Source organism: Quercus robur, chromosome 6 (assembly GCF_932294415.1).
Source record: "Quercus robur chromosome 6, dhQueRobu3.1, whole genome shotgun sequence".
In the NCBI taxonomy this organism is placed as follows: Eukaryota; Viridiplantae; Streptophyta; class Magnoliopsida; order Fagales; family Fagaceae; genus Quercus; species Quercus robur.
Window position 1 is genome coordinate 51,397,373 of NC_065539.1, and position 23,732 is coordinate 51,421,104.

The 23,732-nt window shown below is 37.3% G+C and overlaps 2 protein-coding genes across 2 annotated transcripts; both read right to left on the reverse strand.

Annotated features, from left to right (window-relative positions):
• Positions 1-6,267: 6,267 nt before the first annotated feature.
• LOC126689353 (40S ribosomal protein S16) lies at positions 6,268-6,992 on the reverse strand. The gene has a single exon (XM_050384526.1). It carries the CDS (start codon positions 6,904-6,906, stop codon positions 6,469-6,471), a length of 438 nt encoding a protein of 145 aa, XP_050240483.1. The 5' UTR covers positions 6,907-6,992; the 3' UTR covers positions 6,268-6,468.
• A 5,360-nt stretch (positions 6,993-12,352) lies between these two features.
• LOC126689354 (2-hydroxyisoflavanone dehydratase-like) lies at positions 12,353-13,807 on the reverse strand. Its single transcript, XM_050384527.1, has one exon. It carries the CDS (start codon positions 13,569-13,571, stop codon positions 12,603-12,605), a length of 969 nt encoding a protein of 322 aa, XP_050240484.1. The 5' UTR covers positions 13,572-13,807; the 3' UTR covers positions 12,353-12,602.
• Positions 13,808-23,732: the final 9,925 nt, after the last annotated feature.

Below are 23,732 nucleotides of genomic sequence, written 5' to 3' on the forward strand. Positions count from 1 at the left end.
TGCAAGTAAAAAAAAAAAATTTCTAAAAAAAGTGGAAACTTCCGATTCTTTTCAGGGTTATCTCCATTTTTGCACAAATCCACAAAAACTCCATATGGGTCTAGCCAATTCTCATTCAATACTTGAAAACCCTATTGTACCATCTGGGGTTTGCTCCAATCCTCTTCCAAACATCAAAAATCTTAATGAATTTCACCAAAATTCACTTCTTAGGTTTTGGATCTCTTAGATCTAGGCATAACTTTTTGTGGGTTTTGCTTATTTCACTTCAAAGTAATCAAACCCAACATCTATTCTATTTTTTACAACAAATTACCCAAATAAAAGATATTGCCTCTTTGACTGTGTCAATACAAAACCTTATCTCATAGAAGTTTTAACTTGGCTCCCTTGTTGTTTCATTCTCCATTGGGACGTTGATTAGTTGGTGTTGAAGAATCTGCATATAATCATGCAGTATAAAATCTATAGAATAATCCATCTTGACTATCTGTGAAGGATGCAACTGTCGTGTTTCTAGGTAGAATTTCAGATGGCTCCGCTGCCAAGGACGGTGGTGTATAGGCTGTGGGTTTGCAAGGGAGATCGCTGAAGGTGTGGGTAAAATTGAAATAAATACATTTCAAGGTGGCTTTGTTTTTCACCATTAGATTTTTCATTTGCCATGTGTCTTGCATCCGGATTAAAACAGCCATGGGAGAATTTTGGACTGGAGGGGAGTCGGCCCCTATATATATACTTACAAAAAAAATATTATACACTAAATTAACCTATTTTGACTACTCTAATAAAAATGTTAAATATCCTGACTTGAGAATCACAAGAATTTGAGTTCAACAAAAATAAGAGTAATGCTACATCAATCCATAATATTTTCACAATAAATATTATGTGGTAAGTTGTTACTAATTCTAATTTGGGCTCAACATTGACATGTTTTACCTACCAATAACAGTTTGTTGTATAAGATTTGTTATGAAAATATTGTGGTCACTTTATTGTTCTTGTTTCAGCATTTTCAATTTTCAATTTCCACTTTATTTCTTATTAGTCTATTTTTTTCTTTCACTTTGTTAGTACAAAAAAAAATTGTAATATTTCATGTATTTGTGTGATTTTTTTGTGACGTTGATATATTCAAATTGTCTATTTATTAGATTTTGTATAATTTAAATTTCTTAGTGACCACTCTATAAAAGATTTATAGAGCCGCCATTGGTGGGAGTGTAAAACAAACTCACCCTAATCCAATCTAACCTAGTGCATGTATTGGAGATTATTTTTTTTTGGAAGCTTGGGTTGGATTAAGTTGAAAAATCTTTTAACGCAAGTAACACAACCCAACTCGTACTATTAATAGTCTTTAAAAATACATGTATTTTAAATTCATTAATTTTATTTTATTTTTTGGGAATAAAGTTTAAATTTGTTAGTTTGATTTTTTTTGGTATTTTGAAATTTAATTTTGATGAAATTGATATATTGCGCTCAATTGTAAATTGTAATCATTGATTAAATTATGGACTTAGATATATAAATGAAAACACAATTATTTATTTATTTAGCTTGATGAAATGCCCCTATAACTCGATCCCTATACTGGTTAAATTGGTTTTGAGAGCCACTATGACTTGGGTTGAATTGGAAAGTACTCAACGCAAAAATACCTCAAACTTAACCCAACTTGACTAGTGCACATCCTAAATCTGAGATGTGGTTATTGAAGTGAATACACAATTGGTAATTGCTCTTATTAGCTTGAAATCAAATATTGAACCTAACATTAACCCGTGTAGTACTCTTATTAATGATTGCAGGTTTCTTTGTCCATTAATTTTGGAGGCATTTCGGATTGAATATACCTATCCCAAAAAGAATCGTTGTGTTAAGTTTTGCATATAGAAGCTGTGTTGTAACTTGTAACTCAACTTAAGGCTGATACATGGATGTTTGTTATCCTAGACTCTTTCATTCGTAATTTGGTTTAATGAATCTTTTTTCACCACCAAAAAAAAAACCATCATGGTTATTGGATTTATCAATCATTCTCTTCAGTGCAACTCAGTCTCTCTTGTGCTTGCTTGCCTGGCCAAAAAAAAAATTATGACAAAATAACAGATGCATGAACCAAGCTTAATTTCTGTGAGAGTTATGCCTTTTATGGTTTTACTACTACCAGTAAAATGAGACTGCCAACCACCACAATTGGTCATTATCACACAGCAGGGTCACAATCATCTTTTAACAGTGCACCAAAACTTTGGTATGGTATGTTCAGAGGTTTGGTATCTGTCTCAGATGATGGACCCTCCACATCTATATCCAACCATCTACATAGAATGTATGCCAAGCAAATTCTTTACTGCAAAAAAATGATAAAAAAACTGTGAAAGTGAGATTTACTTCCATATAGCAAGTTTATTGAATTTCTGCATGTTGTACCTTGTAAAAATCGAACAATTATAGAAGCAATTTGAAATACATATGGTTTCAGGTTCGAAGATTGGGACTTCATATTCTTCTATAAATGGTCTCATGTTCAAGAATGGTTATGCCATTTGTTGAAAGCCTCTGAAAAAGAGATATTTTGACAAAATGCTCATGCTAGAATACTACAAATTTTATTACATGAATCTTATAAATTAATGTCACTAATTACCCAAAAAATTAATTCAAACCTACATTTGTCATATTGTTAAAATGGTAGTTAAGCATCAAATCACATTCTCATAAAAAAAAAAGTATCAAATCACATTATTGCCACATTATTATGGAAGTTTTTTATTGGAGAATTCTTGTTATGGAATAAATTCTTTTAGGACCACATAGGTAAAGGTAAGTGGTTTCTCAAAAAAAAAAGGTAGAGATAAGTCGTAATGTAAAAGAAATAGCCTCATCATTTTGCGGTCCAATGGAATGGATCCATCATCCATAATGAGTGCAACTGCAACCACATTGCAGACTTGCTTTTAGAACTTTGTTCTTTGGAGAAATTATAAGGTCCTCGTGATGGACAAGTGACGTGGTTCACCATTCTACTAAAAGACTCTTACCTGTATAAAATTGCCAAGTCAGAAATTTTTTTTAAATAGAAACTGATTACTGACTTAACAATTTTAAACAAATGAGAGTTTTTTAATGGAATGATGGACATGTGACGTAGTCCACCACGAGGACCGTATAATTTCTCTTTCTGTTTGGCTGCACTTGAGAGACAATGAAAAAAGGCATGGCAAATAACCGTCCGTTTATGTGTTTGTACATAGAGAGAAAAGTTTGTGGAATATATTTCTCCTGTGTTTGGTTTGCAAATGATAGCATGGAACTTTAAAAAATTGTTAATAAATTAATAAACTCCAAATAATTAGCTTTTTGCTAACAAAAATACAATCATACTTTTAAAGAAAGAACAAAAAAAATTATACATGGTGAATAAGTTGATTGAAAAAAGCCCAACTATAGACAAAATTTTGACCGGTTCTTTTTCGTTGGACAGCAGGTGGTAGTTGCTGAATAATTGACTTTTCTTAGACTCAAGTTCTTTTGAGGGAATTCAAACTTGAAACTTACAGTAACCAATAGGTGGCAATTATTAACCTAATTTCCAACCAACTCTACTCTACATTTTATCCAAAATGGCCATAAGTCTATAATATACCACTGAAAAACAGGAGACCAGAGAAACAGCAAACAGCAAATGGAACATAGACACATGTTTAGCGATAGTACAATGATAGTGCCATTAGATTGTTGGTGAAATTCTTGACTCAAGAGGGTCATTTTTACACAAGGCATTTAGGTCCTACTTAATAGAGCATATGGCCCTCGCATCTCTCCCTTCTAGCAAGATAAAGTCAGGTGGAAGACAGATGTGCAACGAGCAAGTGAGCAACTATCATGCAATAAAATAGGCTTTGACTCTGCATTGAATTGGTGGTTTCTGGTTAGAACTTACAAAGTTTATTTTCACCGTATGACAATAAGTAATAACATGAAAATTGCCAAATTCTAAGGGGTTTGGTATAGTAGTTTCCAAGGCCTACTGACATTCATAAGGTCCTAGGTTCAAAACTACTTACCAACATCTTAGGGTCATACGGTAAGGAATTGGGTCTCCAACAAGTTCTCATTGAATCAGACTCTCTCACAGTTGTCCAGAGCATCTCTTCCAAGGAAGTCAGTGGAGAAATAGGTCATATTATTCAAGGAATCTTGGGCATTCTTGACTGTTTTAGCAGTTGGCAAATCAGACATTTGAAGAGGGACTTTAATAAGGTTGCGCATGAGCTTGCCCACCATGCTAATTGTAATGAAACTAGTCAAGTCTGGGAAGGCTTTTCCCCTCCAGCAGTGAGACTCCTAATTCACCAGGATTGCCTACTCTGATGTAGCTTTCTTGCTTTATGTTGTACTTCAGGTCTTTGTTATTAATGGAAATTTTCTCATCCAAAAAAAAAAAAAAAGAGATCATCCTGTATGTGACATACACCTCTTCCTTTCTTTTTTATTGGAAAGTTGCACTCGCATCAAATCAATCTTGAACTCACAACCTCACCCTCCACCTAGTACTAGCAAGGGGAGCAGAGATTCCAGTTACATGCACCTTAAATTCAACAAGAGTCAAACCTCTCCATAAATCCTATTTTTACTTTGAAGATGATTTGGTCATCCAATGCAGGGATCACCCGACACATTATTATGACCCAATGGCATGAACAAGCAGCTGCTAAACATGGTAAAACAATAAGCTTACTAGGTATGGCTACCCAATAGCCATGCCTCACATAAATTTAGATGGAAAGCATAGCAACCATACATGAATTGAAAGGTAACTATGGTCACAATCATATCAAATGTAAAACCTAGTTACCCATGATCTCAACAGTCACCACCCATGGCTTTCTTTTGGGATAAGGCATTACCATTTGTGCTAGAGATCATTGGCAAAACATGCACAAATATGCAGCAAATAACTTCTAAACATGTCCTTCTCACAAATCAATATCATTTCTCATAAAGACACCTAGCCAAGAATTTGATCTTTCGCAGTTAGATAACTAAAGTACTATGATGAGCAATAATCTAAAAAAATTTAATCATTATACTAGACAAACTAATTCCCCCTAGTAGATAGTAACGAGTGGATACACCCAGCCTAGGCTGCCAAATCATTTGTGAAAAGCAAATAATCTATGAAACTAAAATGACTGGTTAAGGAGTAGACAATTGTACTTTCAAGTTTCAACCACAAGAGTTTGCCAGATCCCATACAACATTATTACAACTAAAGAGTTCTGCATCACCTCAAAGTCTCAAACATTACACAAAAAATACTTCATTTTCACCAGGTTTAATTCTATAAAACAAAAACACCCAAGTCTTATCCAGAGTATCTAATCTCAACTTATAAACCTTAAAAAGATGATTATTTACTAACATCATCCAAGAAGAAACAAGTAAAGGATATCTAGTCCTTGGAGAAGAATCTTAGTTCAATGACCATTGACTAACATCATCCACTCTGATCCAGTGCCATAATTCTTATTTTGTAGCATCAAAATTACACATTTGTAGTACTCATTTTCAAAACTATCTACCCAATAGCAATCCTTACTTGTTTAGAGTATCAAAAAAGTATATAGATAATTGGACTAAACATGAAGTAAGCAACTTACGAAAAACAGAAAAACCAAGCCCTATGACTAGAACCCCTCCCTCACCAGCTTTTTAAACCCCTAATCAGTGACTTTTCTTTCAATCCAACACCAAACACCTGAGGTCAACAAACTAAATTATCAAACCACTATCACCATTCAGTTCAAGTTCAATCTACGACCATTCACAATATATCATAAAATCAAGGCAAACCTCTTTGTAATAACTGCACACCTAACTATGAGCAAAGCATTATCCATAGCCATCTATTGCGTGACATAAAAAGCATAAATCAACTAATCCTTTTTTCTTTCCAAACTAATTAGATTAATCCTTAGCTTAAGTATCAAAAAATTTGGGTCAGCTATGGATTCGCAACAGACTAGTTAGATTCAGCCACATGTATTTTTTTCATCCAATTATCAATTCATTATTATCATTCAGTTAAATCTACCGCCATTCCCGCTTTACCCCGGCACTACATTATGCACTAACAATTCACAGACAGCACAAAACTCCTCCATTCACATTTTCAATAAATACAGCAAATGATTTCACTAAGCAAACAAGTTAACATTGTTTTAGCATATCAAAATTTGAAACAAACAAACATTAAAAATAAAACAACTAATTCATCATAAATCAAAATTGCGCCAAATATGAAATCCATATCAAAATTTTAAATCCAGATTAATCTCCCTAAAACGACAGAACAAGAAACAAAACGACATAAATAGTCCTAAAACGACATATAAAATAACCGATTTGAACCTCGAGAATTCTCTCTCTCTCTCTCTCACTGTGTCTCTGTCTCTAACGGTAGGATTTCTGGAACCTAGCCCTAGCGCCACGACCACCGAACTTCTTAGGCTCACAGCGTCTCGGATCGGCGACAAGCAAAGTCCGATCATATCGAACCAGAATATCCTTGATCTCCTTCTTGCTTTGCTCGTCTACATACTTCTGGTAGAAAGCGACGAGTGCCTTTGCGATGCTCTGGCGAATCGCGTAGATCTGAGAGGTGTGACCTCCGCCTTTGACTCGGATCCTCATGTCGACGCCGGCAAAACGGTGTCGTCCGAGGAGGAGGATCGGCTCGTAGGCTTTGAACCGTAGGATCTCGGGCTCCACCAGCTCGATCGGGCAGCCGTTGATCTTGATCAGACCTCGGCCGCGCTTGCAGTAGGTTACGGCCACCGCGGTTTTCTTGCGGCCGAAGCATTGTACGGACTCCACTGCTGGCGTCGCCATGGTTTGTGCTCTCTGTGTGTGCGTGTGTGTGAGAGAGTGGAGTCTAGGGTTTGGAGGAGAAGGGAGTAATATACGAGGGATTGTGGGTATTTTTCAGGGTTTGGGTTCAGGGTTTTTGGAGGCTAGATGGACGGCTGTGATTGGTTGTGGAATTCAGTGATTGGGTGACTGGGATGCGCATCTATTTTCCGTGCTGTTGGAGTCATTTGACGACACGTGGTCTTAAAAGGGTGAGAGATTTGATGCCACTGTCCATTATTAATCCATTATCTTCTTTTTATTTTTTTATTTTTTATAAATACATTATTAATATATTATCAAAATTCTTTAAAGAGTGTGAATTATCTAGCCAAAATAGGAAATTAACACTTTTTGCCAAACAATATAATTAGTAGACACTGTTTTCAAATTATATTTTTTTATTAACATCTTAAGTCTAAAAAACTCGATTTAGGGCCTATAAATTGAGTATTTGAGACTCGATTTCCATGGTTTGATCAGGTCTGATGTGACATTTTTTCCAAGTGGCGACTACCTGGAAATTGAGTCCTTAAAACTCGATTTATAAGCCACCTTGCTTTTTAAGTGTGTGTGTGTGTGATTATTGGTATAGTTTTAATATGAGTACAGAGAGGAAAATAAAAGGAGGTCATCGAAAATAGTACAACCCACAGCCACTCGATCCAGCCAACCCATAGCTAGCCAGACCACACCACGCAACCCAATCCGTGCTACCCAAACCGCGCTGCCTAGGCCACGCTGATCTGGGTCTCTTATCTGATCTGGGTCTTTAGATTTTTTCTCTCTCTAATCTGATTGTGCTGGGATTGTTGTGTCTCTGATCTGGCCAAAATTGGGAATTAACAGTGTTTTTCAAACAATATAATTAGTAGGCACTGTTTTCAAATTATATTTTTTACTAACATCTCAAGTCTAAGAGGGTCGATTTTGGGTTATAAATCGAGTCTTTGAGGGTCGGTTTTCATGTTCTGATCAGGTCTGAGGTGACACTTTGTCCACCTGGAAATCGAATCTTAGAAACTCGATTTATATATCGACGCTTTAATACTCGATTTGTCCTGTAAAACTTTCAAACTAAAAAGATGAAATTTTCGCATGTGTTGGAGTACAAAACACAAACACAAATCAACCACCATCAAATACAAGCACAGACTAGCCAATTTCAAATACAACCCACAAATCTGAGCATTAATCCAACCAAATCCACCCCCAACAACCACCTAAAATCGAGGTTCCACCCCCAACAACCACCTAAAATCCAAATTAAAAAAATAAAAACCCCAAAACCCATTAGATTAGAGAGAGAAAGAATCCAAGGAGAGAGAGCTCACCTCATCTGGGTTGCACTGTCAGGGCTGCACGGCCTGGGTCTGAGGCGAGGGGACTCCGATCTGTCAAAAACGACGTCGGATCCGGTGACTTTTTTGGACGGTGTCGTATTTGGAAGAAAAATATCTGAGCGATGTTTTCTCCTTCGTTTTCTCGCTTTTTATTTTTTGGTTTTTCCTAGATTCTTGCTTTTTTATTTCTCTCTGCGGGCTTATAAATCGAATGTTAAATACTCGATTTCTAGGTGGTCACCATGTGGAAAAAATGCCACATCAGATATGATCAGACCATGGAAATCGAGTCTCAAAAGACACGATTTATAGGCCTTAAATCGAGTCTTTTAGACTCGAGATGTTAGTAAAAAATATAATTTGAAAACAGTACCCACTAATTATATTGTGTGACAAATGGTGTTAATTTCCAATTTTGGCCCTCTGATTTGATTGTGCTGGATTGTTGTGTTTTTGGGATTTCTTATTTTATTTTATTTTATTTTTTTGTTGGTATTTCTAGGAATGGCTGAGAGACTTGAGACTTAAAATTTTTTTGGTTTATAAATCGAATCTTAGAGACTCGATTTCCAAGTGGACGCCACGTGGAAAAAATGCCACATCAGACGTGATCAGACCATGGAAATCGAGTTTTTGAGACTCGATTTATAGGCCAAAATCAAGTCTCTGAGACTCGAGATGTTAGTAAATTATATACTTTTAAAACCGTGCTTACTAATTATATTGTTTGAAAAACACTGTTAATTCCCAATTTTGGCCGAATTATTTAGTATTTTTTAGGAACATAGTATAAAAACATTAGTTTGTTGGCCATTCTTTGAGGCAATGGGATGGGCAAGGTTGGAGGATGGATTGTTGTCCAAGCCCATTACTACCTCACTCACATGTCGGGATAAACTATCTTGCCTAATCCACATCTCAAATTTCACAAGGCTCTACTCACTTGTTATAATTTTTAAAGGAAAAAAAAAGTAATTATTTTTTTAATAACTTTTTATATTTTCTATGAAAGTGATATTATAACTTTCCTAAAATGGTTTATTAATAAATGCTTTAAGAATATCTGTTAATCAGACAATTTTTTTTAAAAAAATTCTAAAATGTGTTATAATAAAATAAATCATACTTGAAATTACAAATAAATTGATCATGATCACATCAAATCAAATGAATTTTTATCAATGACCAAATAATATAATTCAAAGTGTTTAATAAGACAGAATCATAACAGAAAAAAAAAAAAAAAAAAAAAAAAAAAAAAAAAAAAATCTTAAGGCTTGTTTGGTAGGAGGATTTTGTTTTTGTTTTCAAAATAATATGAAAGCAATTTAAAAAAAATTTAAATTGAAACTAGTTTTCAGATAATAATTTTTACATTTTCTATCTTCATTTTCTCCCAATTTTATTTCCTTTACTTTTTCATCCTCCCCATTTTTTTTTTTATCATTTTCTCCCAATTTTCTATCCTCATTTTTAGATAATAATCTTAGGGCTAAGCACTAATTATCATTGTTGCCCATTCGCACCTTCCAAAATGGCAGCCACCGAACCTTTAAAAACCTATGAGCATTGCACATATTATGGATCCGTTTGGGAACAACTTATTTAACTGAAATTGAAAATTTTTTGCAAGTTTAGAGGTAGTTGAAATAGTACAGTGAGACTTATAAATAATACCAAAAAGTGCAATGGGACCCATGAATAATAGTAAAAATAAGCTAAATAGTAAAAAAAAAAGGCTTTTTAATCTGGCTTTCTTTTAGTTGAAATTTACTGTTGTTACTTAAAGGTTACCCACTTGACTCTTATTAAAGAAAAAAAAAATACTCATTTTCAGGGCACGTTTGTTACAATGTAATGATTATTACATGGGAATAGAAATAAATATTATAAGGAATACATTAAGTTGGAATGTAATAAGTATTACTATTCATTAGTTTGGTGACCATTTACGAATAGAACCCTGAATATGCATCCACAATTTAGTAGAGTATAAAAAGAAGATGTAATTAAATCATTTTTAAGTCAAATTTCCTAAAATACACTAATTTTAGGGTGTTCAAGATATAGCTAATAATTAACAAGAAAAATTTGTTTTCTTTCTTTATCAAAAGTGCTGAATATCTATTCTTCATTTTGAAGGATAGTTATTCATAAGGAATAACTATTCATTGTAATAAAAACAATAACTAAACAATCGAATAGTTATGCCATAAGAATATCGATTACATTATAATATCTATTAAAGTCTAACAAATGTGCCATGTTTTTTATCATCAAAGTTTCAAAGCACTAGTCTCTATGTTTCTGATTTTCCATGCCTATGTGTCTAAACTCTAAAGTAATGACAAGCAAAATGATTAAAAAGTCATGAATGAAGAAAGAGAATACATTCGGTCAGGCTGTGGCGTAAAACAATGGTTTTACGCCAGCCAATAGATTTCTGCCATGTCATCTTTATCGCTTAAATTAGTCTCCAAACACAGAGCGAAATATAGAAAACCCACACAGCCCTGCTTCCTCCCTCTTCCATCTTTGCTTGCCCAAACCTCCACCACACCACACACCAAAGCTCATTGCCACAGAGTTCGTCGGAGCTGTGCGTGGAGCTTGGAAACATACCGGAGCTGCCGTGAATTTTCCCTTTTCCCCAATTTGGATTTCGAATTATTGATGGGTTTTTCTGGATTTATGGGTTTTTTTGGAGCCTCATGACCGAATGATTTATGTTCTTTTTTTTTTTTTTTTTTTTTTTTTTTTTTTTTTGTATTTTGGTTTCAAACTCATCTGGAAAGCAAGTTGCTTCATCTGTATTCGAATTTGAGTTCCCAAATTTCTCCTTTGGTGGATCTATGGAGCTTATGGCTATCTCCAAGAGGAAGATACCTTCTCACTTCTCACTTTATTTTCATTTCAATGAGTAATATATCAATCTGGGTTTGTTGGTTTGAATTCAGGATTAGGGATTAGATTTTTTTTTTTATCTGTTCCTAGGCAATAGTGTGGGGTTTTTATTTTTGTTTATTTTTTGAATCTGGGTTTTCTTTTCTGAGCCTTTTTCAATTTTTTGGGTGAAAGTTTTGGTTGAACTGTTATTGGTCTCTCTTTGTTGAATACTACCCATAATGTAGTTTTCTTTTTCTTGGTTTCTTTCCATGTTATTTTGTATAAGTTTTTGTGTGGGCAATTTGTTATAGATGTAGCTTTGTGTGGCTTTTCAATTTGTTCATGTTTGAATGCTGAAAAACTAGAAATTAATGAACTAGAAACTCAAGTTTTGAGTCTGATAAGCCATGGTATTTATTAAATTTAAGCAAGGGTCCAGAACCGTTTGTGCAGCATGAATTTTCCAGCTCCGGTATGTTTTCGAGCTCCACGCACAGCTCTGGCGACCTCTGTGGCGGTGAGCTTTGGTGTGTGTAGTGGTGGAGGTTTAGGCAAGCAAAGATGGAAGAGGGAGGAAGCAGGATGGGTTTTTTGTATTTTGCTCCATAATTGGAGACTGGAGAGGGATTTAAGTGATAAAGATGATGCGGCAGAAATCTATTGGCTGGCGTAAAACCAGTGTTTTACGCCACAGCCTGACCGAATGCATTCTCATGAAGAAAGCCACCTCACTTAAAAATTTTGACGTTTCTTCCTCTTATTTATTTTGCACGTTAAGACAACGTAACAAAGAGGGCAACACCGCAAAAATCACACGCACAATGATTTAGGAAAATTAAACCAGACTTCTTCAGCTGGATTGGTTGAGCCAGCCCAGCCATCCATCCCATCAGACAGAATATCTGGTTGAGAAATTCTGAAATTTTGACTTGTAGATCTCCGAGTTTGTCGGGTTTCAATGTGGGTTAGATTTAGAATTTTAGATCTCATGTGCAGGCAGAAACTTCGACTCTTCGAGTGGCACTATCTCACGCGAGAGTAAGAAAAAGATCAAAGAGTATCTGAGTATGTCAGATAGACAGAGAGCTTAATAGTTAATATAGTAAAAAATTTCTCGTACCGTAGACCTAAAGAAGAAAAAGAAAACTGCTTCAAAATCCAAAAATGGTTTCTCTCAACTTTTCTTAACCCCACCTCTAAAAAAAACAAAGAGCTAACTTATATATTAGAATTCAGATCCCTTCGAAAGAAACTAACTTTACTACCAACGATATTTGACACAAAGATCAATCAAACCGCATAATTAAACTGGAACAACTGAAGGAAAAAAGTTGGAAAAGATTCATGAAGCATAATCAAGACTCATGAAGCATTCATAGATGCTTCAATATCTACTATTACAGTCCCAAGCATATTCCTTATGGCTAGTAATCTGATGATGGAACAGATTTACTTGAGAAAAGAAGCCAAGCGTTTGATCATAGCCTTAGCATTCTCAGCCTCAACATTGAAGAAGTGGAAAGCATGATCTTCTCCCTTCACTTCAAACAATTCTACTTCCCCTTTCCACCCACACTTCTTCATTTCATCACAATACCAAACACCTCTTTCCCTCAGCATATCCTTCTCAGCCACACACACAAGCAACTTATCACAAGCAAGTCCAGCCAAGCTTGGCGCACCAGGCCCCAATGGATTGATCAGTGGACTGTCAATGCCTCCAGTTGCCGAGGGATACACTAAGCTCCAAATTAAAGAAGTCAAGCTCTTCTCATGTCCTTCCTTAGACTCTGATCCAATTGGCTTCGAACCCCAAAAGTAAGGCTGAGAAAGAAAAGCACCAAAAATTTTAACACCACCGGGCAAGCTCTCAGTCCCAGCTCGCAGGGCCAAGTTATGTGCTGTATTGGCTCCAGAACTGTCACCCCCTATATAAATTCTTTCGAAATCACCATGATTGATTAGCCATGGTTCTTTACCGTTACCAGCTGAGTGAGAGGCAACCCATTGAAGTGCAGCCCAGCAGTCTTCGTAACAAGCTGGAAGAGGGTGCTCTGGTGCAAGTCTGTACTCGACAGAGATGGCTACAACATTGGCTTCGGAGACAATGCTGTTGAGGTAGCGATGGGAGGAGAGGGAGAAGGCTGATTCGACGCAGAAGGCACCGCCATGGAAGTAGACCAAGATGGGGAGCTTTTGGTTTTGGTTATGGGGAGTGAGTTTTGGGAGGTAGAGGCGGGCTGAGATTGAGGGGTTCTCTGAGATGGTAATGTCTTTGGATGAGACTCCGGTTTCTGGGTCTTGATCAGGTGATGGTGGGACAATCGGTGAACCAAACAAGCGTTCCACCGAGCCGTCAGTGTAGACCCGGATGAGGGGAAGAAGCTCAGTGGCTACTTCTTTGGTGGTGGAAGCCATTGAAGCCTTGTAGAGAGAGAGAGAGATGGTACTGAATTCGGAGAGTAAGAGTCAAGAGTCTAGAGAGATGGAGTGGGTGGATGCAAATAAATAAGGGTAAAAATCACTAAATCAGTTCCTATTGTACAAGCTTTCACATGCACAAACTGCACATTGAAGTCACAGTTTCCATAATAAGCACCACTCAATAAATATTGAGCAAAATGAGGTATGGTACGTAACGTGGTGGATGAAAATAATGAATGAGCTGCATTATCAGTTAGCTTTCTAGTGTCACTGAAAAAGTCACAACTCGTCACTTATTACAAGACTTTTTCCTTTTTTTAATAGACGGGAATTTTCATTAAAAAGCAAAACAACCTCTAAAGAGGAGGTTACAAAACGATCATACAAGGGTATTTAAACTATGCTACCTAATTATCAGTTGGCAGTGAGCAGTTGCACTTCTTAAAGGGCTATAAAGCAATGCTACCTATCAGTGTTACACAGTATTCATCAAAAAAAATATAAGTGTTACACAGTACTTCGTGTTCGTATCATCATTTTTTGCTATCATTTTTGGAGAAGTACATGATTGGAAAATGGGATTCTAGTTCCTTTCAAGAGTACTTCAAACCGAATATATATACTGCACATCATTTTAGTTTTATTGAGTTCTAAAAGGGTGTATAATATCACATCATTTTAATAAAAATTATTTCATCAAATAATAAATATAATGTTGTTCACAAATTTACTTTTATTTCATCATCTTTCTATTTTGCAGTAATAAATTTACTTCTATCTAACTCATAGTTGAAAAAAATGAGGGATTAATAACTTTTCATAATTTTTTTATGATTTTTTTTATGATTAGTGTATAATAAAATAATATCATTCTTATAATAATTTATCATCTCAAATACAATTCAAAAATTAAAAATTAAAAAAAAAAATTGCTATCTAAGCGTGATGCGATGCTAGACATTGATAAGAAGCTTTGGGGCAACCTATATAATTACAATTTTTCATATCAAATTATTGAATTTATAAAATACATTATCAATCAGCAATATATATAGGTTAAAAGCTGTTAGGTTTGTTGGACAAATTCTTATATCAAAACTATTTAGAATCGTAATCTAATCAAATTTGGATGGTATCAATATAATCATATATTAAGGTTAAGTTTAACTAGGTTAAAAGCTATTCAAAGATGAGGTTTTTATTTGCTCAAAAATGATAAGTTAATGATCTTTTGAACATTTCATCATCATAAATAATTTCTAAGTTAATCTGGTTTCATTAAAAAATCAAACATCAGGCTGTCAATAATGGACACAAAGTTGACCTAATTGAATTTGAAGTGAGTGAAATATATATATGACCGTTTGAAATTGGTACATTGTGCTATTCTCGAAAGTTTGCTTGACAATTGTTCGAGTGAAATTGAGAAAAATAGAAATCTGACTTTAAAGGGTAGACTATGTAACCTAGTGAGTTCCTATATAAAAGCAATCATTGTTGCAAAAAATGATTTTTGTTTTCAAAAAATAAAGTTAAATTGTACACTAAAAAAAAAAAAATACAACAACCTTGAATTTTGTGTCCACATATGATCAGTAAATTTTTGTCAATTTTAATTTTCTCTTTTAAACATTTAATATTTTTTGTATTGTGTTCCTAAAACGCTCGTTAACAAGAATCTATTCACATTTTTTTTTTTTTTTTTTTTTTTTTTTTGGTAAACAGAGAGGAAAATATATTACATAAAATCAGCAGTTACAACCCGAGTGACTCGGTTATACAAAACAGCATTAGCATCATTAGATAAGACCTCCATAATACCAAAAGGGGGGGTCATATAGTAAACAAAAGGTTCAGACAGACTATGGCCAAGTTTAGCAAGGAAATCAGCAGCTTTGTTGGTCTCCCTATAGCAATGTTGCAGCTGGACCTCCTGGAAAGCTTGAAGAATGGTCCTGCAAGTATCCACAATGGGTTGGGTTAGCCGATTGGTGGCTTTAGTGTTAGATAACAGATTAACAACTTCAATGGCATCCACATTAACAATGAGCTTTTCAACACACATATTTCTAGCCATAGAAAGGCCATCCTTTAAGGCCCATAGTTCAGCCAAAAGGCAGTTAGTAGTGCCAATTTTTTTAGTGAAGCCTTGCACCCAAGAACCACATGAATCTCTAAGAAGGCCGCCTCCACTCGCAAAGCCTGAAGAAGACAAGACAGAGGCATCTGTGTTAAGCTTATGCCACCCAGGATTTGGTTTGGCCCAAGAGACAACCAAGTTTCTTTTATGGCTGCTGGAGTTAGTTCCTTGAGTGAGGAAGAAAAATTCCGCAGCTTTTGCAATGCAATCTTTAATAAGGGGGGGGGCTGCCTGCTTCCGTTGATGGACAATAGAGTTCCTGTTCAACCAGAGAGACCAAATTCCAAAACAGAAAATGACTTTCCATGGCATAAGATGGCGTTTTGAGATAATAGTGGAGGTACCATTGAGGTGAAGCCAGTCAAGAAGAGGAAGACTAAAAAACTGAATGACTTTTGAAGGAAGGCCAAGCTGATTCCAGAAACTTACGGCAAAAGGACATTCTCTAAGGAGATGGTTTATTGACTCAACTTGACTATGGCAAAGGGGGCAAGCTTGATCTAAGATTAAACCCCTTGAACCCAAGACTTCTCTGACAGGGATGCTATTGTGAGAACAAAGCCACAAGAAAATAATAATTTTCTGAGGGACTTTCATTTTCCAAATCCAGTTAGAGGTGAAAGTAGGCGGGTTCAAAGCATTTAACCCTTTAGCTAAAAGGTAAGCCGAGGCTAAGTTGAAATTGCCATCCCTTGAGAGAGACCATGCAGTTGTGTCACCGAGAGGGGAGGTGAGATTGATGGGGATGGCTTGAATAATATCAATAAAGGATTGTGGGGGGGAGAAGGAGAGGCTCTCCCAGTTCCAGCAACCATTAGAGTCAATAAAATCACAAACCATTTTATCCTCTTCATGAACATTGAGGGGACCATAGAAGATGGACCTGACAGGACCTATAGAGCACCAAGTATCACTCCAAAAGGAAGTAGAAATTCCCGTGTGAATGACTTTCCTTAGTCCTTTGTCCAAAAGAGGTTTTGCAGCCTTACAAGCTGCCCACGTACGAGAGCAAGCCCCTTTGGAGGACCAAGGGTTATTAATTGCGTGGTTGGAGAGATATTTTGCTCTTAGGACTCTTACCCAAGGAGAATGATCATCATTTGTAATTTCCCAGTTCAGCTTGGCCAAGAGAGATAGATTTCTAGGTCGGGAAGCATGAATGCCAAGACCTCCATGATCAGTAGGAGAAGTGACCTTATCCCAATTCACCATGTGCATTTTCCTTTTTTCGGGAGTGGAGGCCCAAAGAAAGTTACGATGAGCCCTATCAAGCTCTTGGCAAACTCTGCTGGGAAGAAGGGCACCCTGCATCACATAATCTGCTATTGCAGTGGAAGAAGTTTGAATTAGGATGCGCCTACCAGCCAAAGAGAGCAAATTAGCTTGCCAACCCGCCAATTTTTCTTGGGTTCTTTGAATAATAAAGTCAAAATCCTTGCTGCCTCGGTCAGAAAATTTAAGAGGAAAGCCCAAGTATTTGTCAAACTTGGTTGTTTCTAAGAAGCCCAAATTGTTGCAGATGCTGTCTCGGATTGCAAGGGGAGTGTTTTTTGAGAAGAGAATCCGGGATTTATCATTGCTGACCTTCTGCCCAGAGAGCTGGCAAAAGTGATTAAGCACATCGTCTATTGCACTAGATGTGGATACTGAAGCTTGCCCAAAGAGGATTAGGTCATCTGCGAAAAAAAGATGAGTGAAAGCCGGACCAGATCTGGAGGCCTTGACTGCTTTCCAAGCCTTGTTATTGATCTTTTCATGTATGAGAAGCCCGAGGTATTCAAGGCAAAGAATGAAAATATATGGCGAAATGGGGTCTCCCTGACGAATACCTCGCGAAGGGAGAAAAGGCTCAAGCTTACCTCCATTGAAGAGGATTGCAACAGAAGAGGTTGAGATACACTCCATGATTAAAGCAATAAGATTAGAAGGAAAATTGAAGTGGAGCAAAACTTCCCTAATGAAGCTCCATTCCAACCTATCAAAGGCCTTTTCGAGGTCAATCTTAAGGGCCATAACACCAGTACGCCCCTTTTTTTTCCCCATGGAATGGAGGATTTCTTGGGCTATTATCATGTTATCACGGCCTTTCCGACCAGGGATGAAGGCAGTTTGAAAGGGGGAGACCAATTGGTGCATGAAAGGCCGAATTCTATTGACGATTATCTTTGTCACAGCTTTGTAAATTGTTGAGCACAGGCTAATCGGCCTAAAGTGCCCAAGAAGTTCAGGACCAACCCTCTTAGGAATAAGAACAACAAGAGTTTGGTTTAGGTAGGCTGGCATCACACCAGAAGCAAAGATGGTTTTAATTTCCTCCGTGACTGATTGCTCAAGGGTGGGCCAAAAATGTTGGAAAAACCCAGCATGTAAGCCATCAACTCCTGGAGCTTTGTAAGGCTTTAGGGAAAAGATGGCATTCTTGATTTCCAGAGAAGAGACATTGGCGGAAAGCAAAGATGAATCATCCTCAGAAAGTGTAACGGCCCAATCGACCTCAAAATCTGAGTGGATAACAGAAGTGGGATGTTGGGTTGTATAAAGCACCCGAAACCCATTAAGAATGTGCTCACTAACTTGCTGCTCATTGGTCAACCATTCGCCAAGATGGTTTTTCAGTCGATCAATTCTATTAAACTTTCTGCGAGTTATGGTTTTGACATGAAAAAAGGCAGTATTTCTGTCTCCTTGGGTTTGCCAATCTAAGCGGGATTTGAGAGCCCAAAAATCTTCCTCTTGATTCAATATTTCAGAGTATGCTAGAGATAGCTCTTGATCAAGGGAGAGGAGAAAGGGGGAGGGCTTAACTGCAATGGCTTTTTGGACCCCTATAAGGCGAGCTAGAATTATTTTCTTTCGAGCAAATAAATTTCCAAAAACCTCCTTATTCCAAACAGTGGCATAATTTGTGAAAGAAGAGATGGCCTGGGCAAGGTTGGGAGCATGATCCCATGCCCTATCAACGATAGCAGGAAATCCCGGGTGGGTGAGCCACATTTTTTCGAATCTGAAAGGTCTTTGAGGCTTGTTGTGCACTGCTCTAGATAAGCTTAAAAGGAGAGGGCAGTGGTCAGAACTTATCCGAGGAAGATGAGTTACATTTGCCTCAGGGTAAGTGATAGTCCAACTAGGATTGGCCCAACAACGATCAATTCTAGTTTGGATAAGCCCATTGGCATCTCGACGATTAGTCCAGGTGTAGATGGGCCCAGAAAACCCGAGATCAATCATGTTGCAAGAACTCATGCAGTCACTATAAGCTGTAGCCCTGGTCATGTTAACTCTATTTCCCCCCAATTTTTCAGAGTCGTTGAGAACATCATTAAAATCCCCCACAATGGCCCAGGGAAGATTATGGAGGGTAGAAACAGAACACAAGTTTTCCCAAAGAATCTTACGTTCAGCAAATCTAGGGCTACCATAAATTGCAGAGAGGAGCCAAGGGTGATCAAAATTATTTACCTTGACAATGGCGTGAATCTCTTGCTCAGTGGCCGCAAGAACTTCCAAGTCGGCCATGTCTTTCCGCCATAAGAGCCAAATACCCCCAGCAAAGCCAATAGGGTCAGTAGTGTGAATACCATCATAGGGCAAGGATCGGAGAATATCACCAGCTCGAGATCCGCTAATTCGGGTCTCAGTTACAACCACAATGCCAGGAGAGTGAAACTTAGTTAGATCACGAATACAGCTTCTAAAGGAGGGTTTCATGGCCCCCCTACAGTTCCATATTAAAATATTCATTTTAGGAGATAAATGATGTTCGAAGGACTCACATTCAAGAGCGAAAACCCTCCTGGAAGTCATCCACTTCCATCCCACCTGTCGAAGCTCCGCCCTGCCCACATGAATTCCCGGCATCAGAGTGACAGAGTGTTCCAGGAGGTTCAGCTGAGTTTGTTTGGTCAGAGTGCCAATGGTGAAGCTCGCCGTTGCTACCATGGTTTGGATCAGTTTCAGTTGGGGAAGGGTGCCCTGCATCAGAACTCCAGTGTACTCCCCGGTCAAGAATTTCCTCTGACATATCTCCAACGGCACAAGCTCTCTCTCCATGAGGTCGAGCGATGCTTCGGAGAGGTCTTTCTCCAAGAGAATCTTTGAGTTGCTGGAGGTCCTCTGTCCTATGGGTAGCAGAGGTGGACGATCCAGAGTGAATCTCCACCATGGGTTGGGAGTGTAAAACCATGCCGGATCGGTCAGAGGAAGGCATCCGTCGATTATGCTTTTCTCCGTCAGCGGGAAGATGAAGCTCCAGGCTTCCATCAGATTTTTGTCCGTCCACCCGTAGATCATCAGTGGATCCCATCGTATATTGTTGATCATAGAGTCTCCCAGTTCCACAGCCTTGTTCTTGTGCCAGATAGCCCAAGGCATTTTGAGGACAGAAGTCAGGTGATGAGGATGAGGTTGGAGAAGAGGTAGTTTGGGAGAGCGGCGCTGTTGGTTCAACGTGAGCTTGGAAGGAAAAGATTGGATTAAAGCATCCAGCTGAGTTACGGTCATTTGGAGAAAAGGGCAGAGTTTGCTTGGGCCTTAGGGTCTGCTTCCCATTTTGACTAATGGGCCGGGCTGTGGGACCCCTAGAGGAGTTGGATGGCTTTTGCTTAGAAATAACGGTTGATTTTTGAAATTGTCTAGTTGCGGTGACTAGTTTCCTTTTGCCTTTACTGGCACTTGGTTCTGGTTCATTTACTTTATGGGGAGACGGGTTGGATTGAGAGACGGGACCTTGATGTGTGGGAGAAGGAACAGGATGGTAAGGTGGCTGAAGTGACTTGCCTATAGGAGTAGGTTGTTTCTTGGCAGTAGGCTTTTTCCTAGACACCAGTAGCCATGGTCCAAAGGCGTCAGTCTTTTCTTCAGATGGAGGGGTTTCCATGGAAGGTGATTCAGTACCATGGGAGGATGGTTGTGGCTGGGTATTACTAGAGCATGCGTTATCAACGTTCTGCTGCTCTGGGCTAGAGGTTTTGGGGACTTCCTTGATGGTATATTGACACCATTCCTTTTTATGGCCCAAACGACCGCATGAAAAACAGAGGGAGTGAATCCCTTCATAGGTGACTGGTTGTTTGAACTTACCGATGAGTATGTTTTTAACTAATGGCTTATCTAAGCATACTTGGACACATAGGCGAGCAAATCTACCTCTAGAGTTTGTGGCAGTGTGTCCATCAATTCTGAGGACTGGGCCTATCTTTGAGCCAATCTTTTTGAGGATCACAGGGTCATAGTATTCTATAGGCAGCCGAGGTAGGCGAATCCAAATGGCCACCTGTGAAAGGTTAGCCTCGGTGGCATTGAATTCAGGTTCCCATGCCTTTATAGCCAGAAAATGTTGCCCTATAAACCAAGGACCATTCTTCAGGACATGGTCGAGATCCTTGTTGGACTCAAAACGGGCTAGGAAGAAATCTTCGCCAAGATCAACAAGGTCAAGTCTATTGTTGGGCTTCCAGAGATCACGAACACGCTGGGAAAGAAACTGATAGCCCACAGTTCTGCCAAAGGTTTTTATGATGAGAGCATTCGACCATTGGGATCGGATACGAGACTTTTCTTCTTTTGAGAGGGCTATAGCAACTGTTCCTTCTTCAAGATCATCTTCCTCAACGTCCGAGTCAGCTTCTTCAAGCATAAGGCCTGCGAGACTAAAGGCGCTTTCATAGGCACCAGGAAGATGTCCTACTAACTTTTCCTTATAGCTGAGGTTTTGGTTCTGGACAGGGGGAGCAAAAGGTGAAGGATCATGGCCTTCCTTAATCTTCTTGGTGCTACGATGGAGAGTATCTTCTTCTTCGCTGGAGAGAGGGAACGCTCGAGACGTCATTTCACGGTTTATTCACATTTTTTTACTAACAGACTAGAGTGACTCAAAATCCTATTTCCATGATTATGTCCTTATTTGCAACCCTACCTTTTAATTTATAGCCATGCAGTCAGACGCGGAAAGTTCAAAAACAAAGTATAACCTCTTTTTCTGTGTGTGTCTACGGATGGTTAGAGTGTCTCAATCTCTTGAGACTACTATATAGAACCAATATTGCTTTAATATTGATAGTACTGGCACAATTTGAACAAAGATAACGTAAAGCTAGACTAAGAACGATACTGTTTAAAAATAAAAAAATAAACGATACAGACTAGAGTGACTCAAAATCCTATTTCCATGATTATGTCCTTATTTGCAACCCTACCTTTTAATTTATAGCCATGCAGTCAGACGCGGAAAGTTCAAAAACAAAGTATAACCTCTTTTTCTGTGTGTGTCTACGGATGGTTAGAGTGTCTCAATCTCTTGAGACTACTATATAGAACCAATATTGCTTTAATATTGATAGTACTGGCACAATTTGAACAAAGATAACGTAAAGCTAGACTAAGAACGATACTGTTTAAAAATAAAAAATAAACGATACTAAGCTAGACTAAGCGACAAGTTATGATTTGTTTAATACCACTTTTACATGTATTAGTTACTTTCACCACTTTTGTTCACAAATCACAATATATTATATTAGCGGTGGGTCAAGTGCGCGGTGGGTGGGAGACAGAGACTAATGCATAGTGGGTGTGGGCTGTTGTCCTCGATTTCTCAAGTCAACTGTCAATTGGTAGATATCTTAGAGCTTAAGACGTGTTTGGTAGTGTGTTTTAACATCATGTTTTCAATTTTTAAACAATATTACATATATTTTTATATATTTTTTTACCTATATGTATTTCAAAAAAATACAAATAACGTTACTAAAACAACATTATCAAATAGTCCCTAAAGGTGTGGCAATGGATAATCTCTTCTTTTTGGGAAAGAGTACTCTTATCTCTATGGCATGGCTAGATGAATATTTACAAGCTTTATGGAGGACTATGGCTGTGATGGCTATTAAAATTGGGATCCTATGCAAAATTGGTGAGAATGTCTAGTGAATTCGGATAGTAAAATTTGATTGATAAATATCAGATTCTACCTTTTGTAAAAAACCAAAGTAAAAATACCATTAAATCAATAATTAATGATACATATGGAGTCTAAATATTCTATCTTACTTTTCCTCTCCATTATATACTCCACAAATAAAAATATGCCACATGTCTATCTTATTTATTAAATGTTAAATTTATGCATTCTATTATTTCAATTACCTAAATATGATGAGTTATTTATTTTAGAAAATTGAAATAATAGAATACATAAATTTAGCATTTAATAAATTCGATGGACATGTGACATGTTTTTATTTTTGAAGTATATAGTGGAGCAGGAAGAGTGAGACAAAATATTTGGACTCATATATATGTTAAATTTTCAAAAAAGAAGAAGCAGATATATATGTTAGAGAATTTTAAAATTCAAGTTACATATAATTACATAATTTAAATGCATATTTAAAATAGATATGTACATTTATACACATTTGGAGTGAGATAAGGCAGAGACTTTTAAACAGGAAAAACCTATGGAAGACAGAGCAGAATAAAACGGGTCAAGTAAGACAATGAATTTTTGCTGTCTCTAATAAGCACAAGAGAAAGGCTTCTCTAGATTGGAATATTCTAATTATTATGAAATGTTTTTGGCACTCCCATTCTGATAATAAGAGAGAGATCCAAAAAATGAGTAATGCCTTTCTACCTAGATTGGCAAATGCCAAATACTAATTAATTAAACGCTTTTGGCACTCCCCATTCCAAATAAAAGACAGACCAAATCATCTCAATGAAACCTCAAGCCTTCTGAGAGAGAGAGAGAGATGGGTTAGCTTTGCTAGATTGACAAATACTAATTATTACTAAACGTTTTTGGCATTCCTCTTTCCGAATAAAAGACAGGCAAAATAATCTCAACGTCTCATGTAATGAAAGCTCATGCCAGAGAGAGAGAAAGCATCAAATTTTTAAGGTTAAGTTTAACTAGGTTAAAAGCTATTCAAAGATGAGGTTTTGATTTGCTCAAAAATGATAAGTTAATGATCTTTTGAACATTTCATCATCATAAATAATTTCTAAGCGAATCT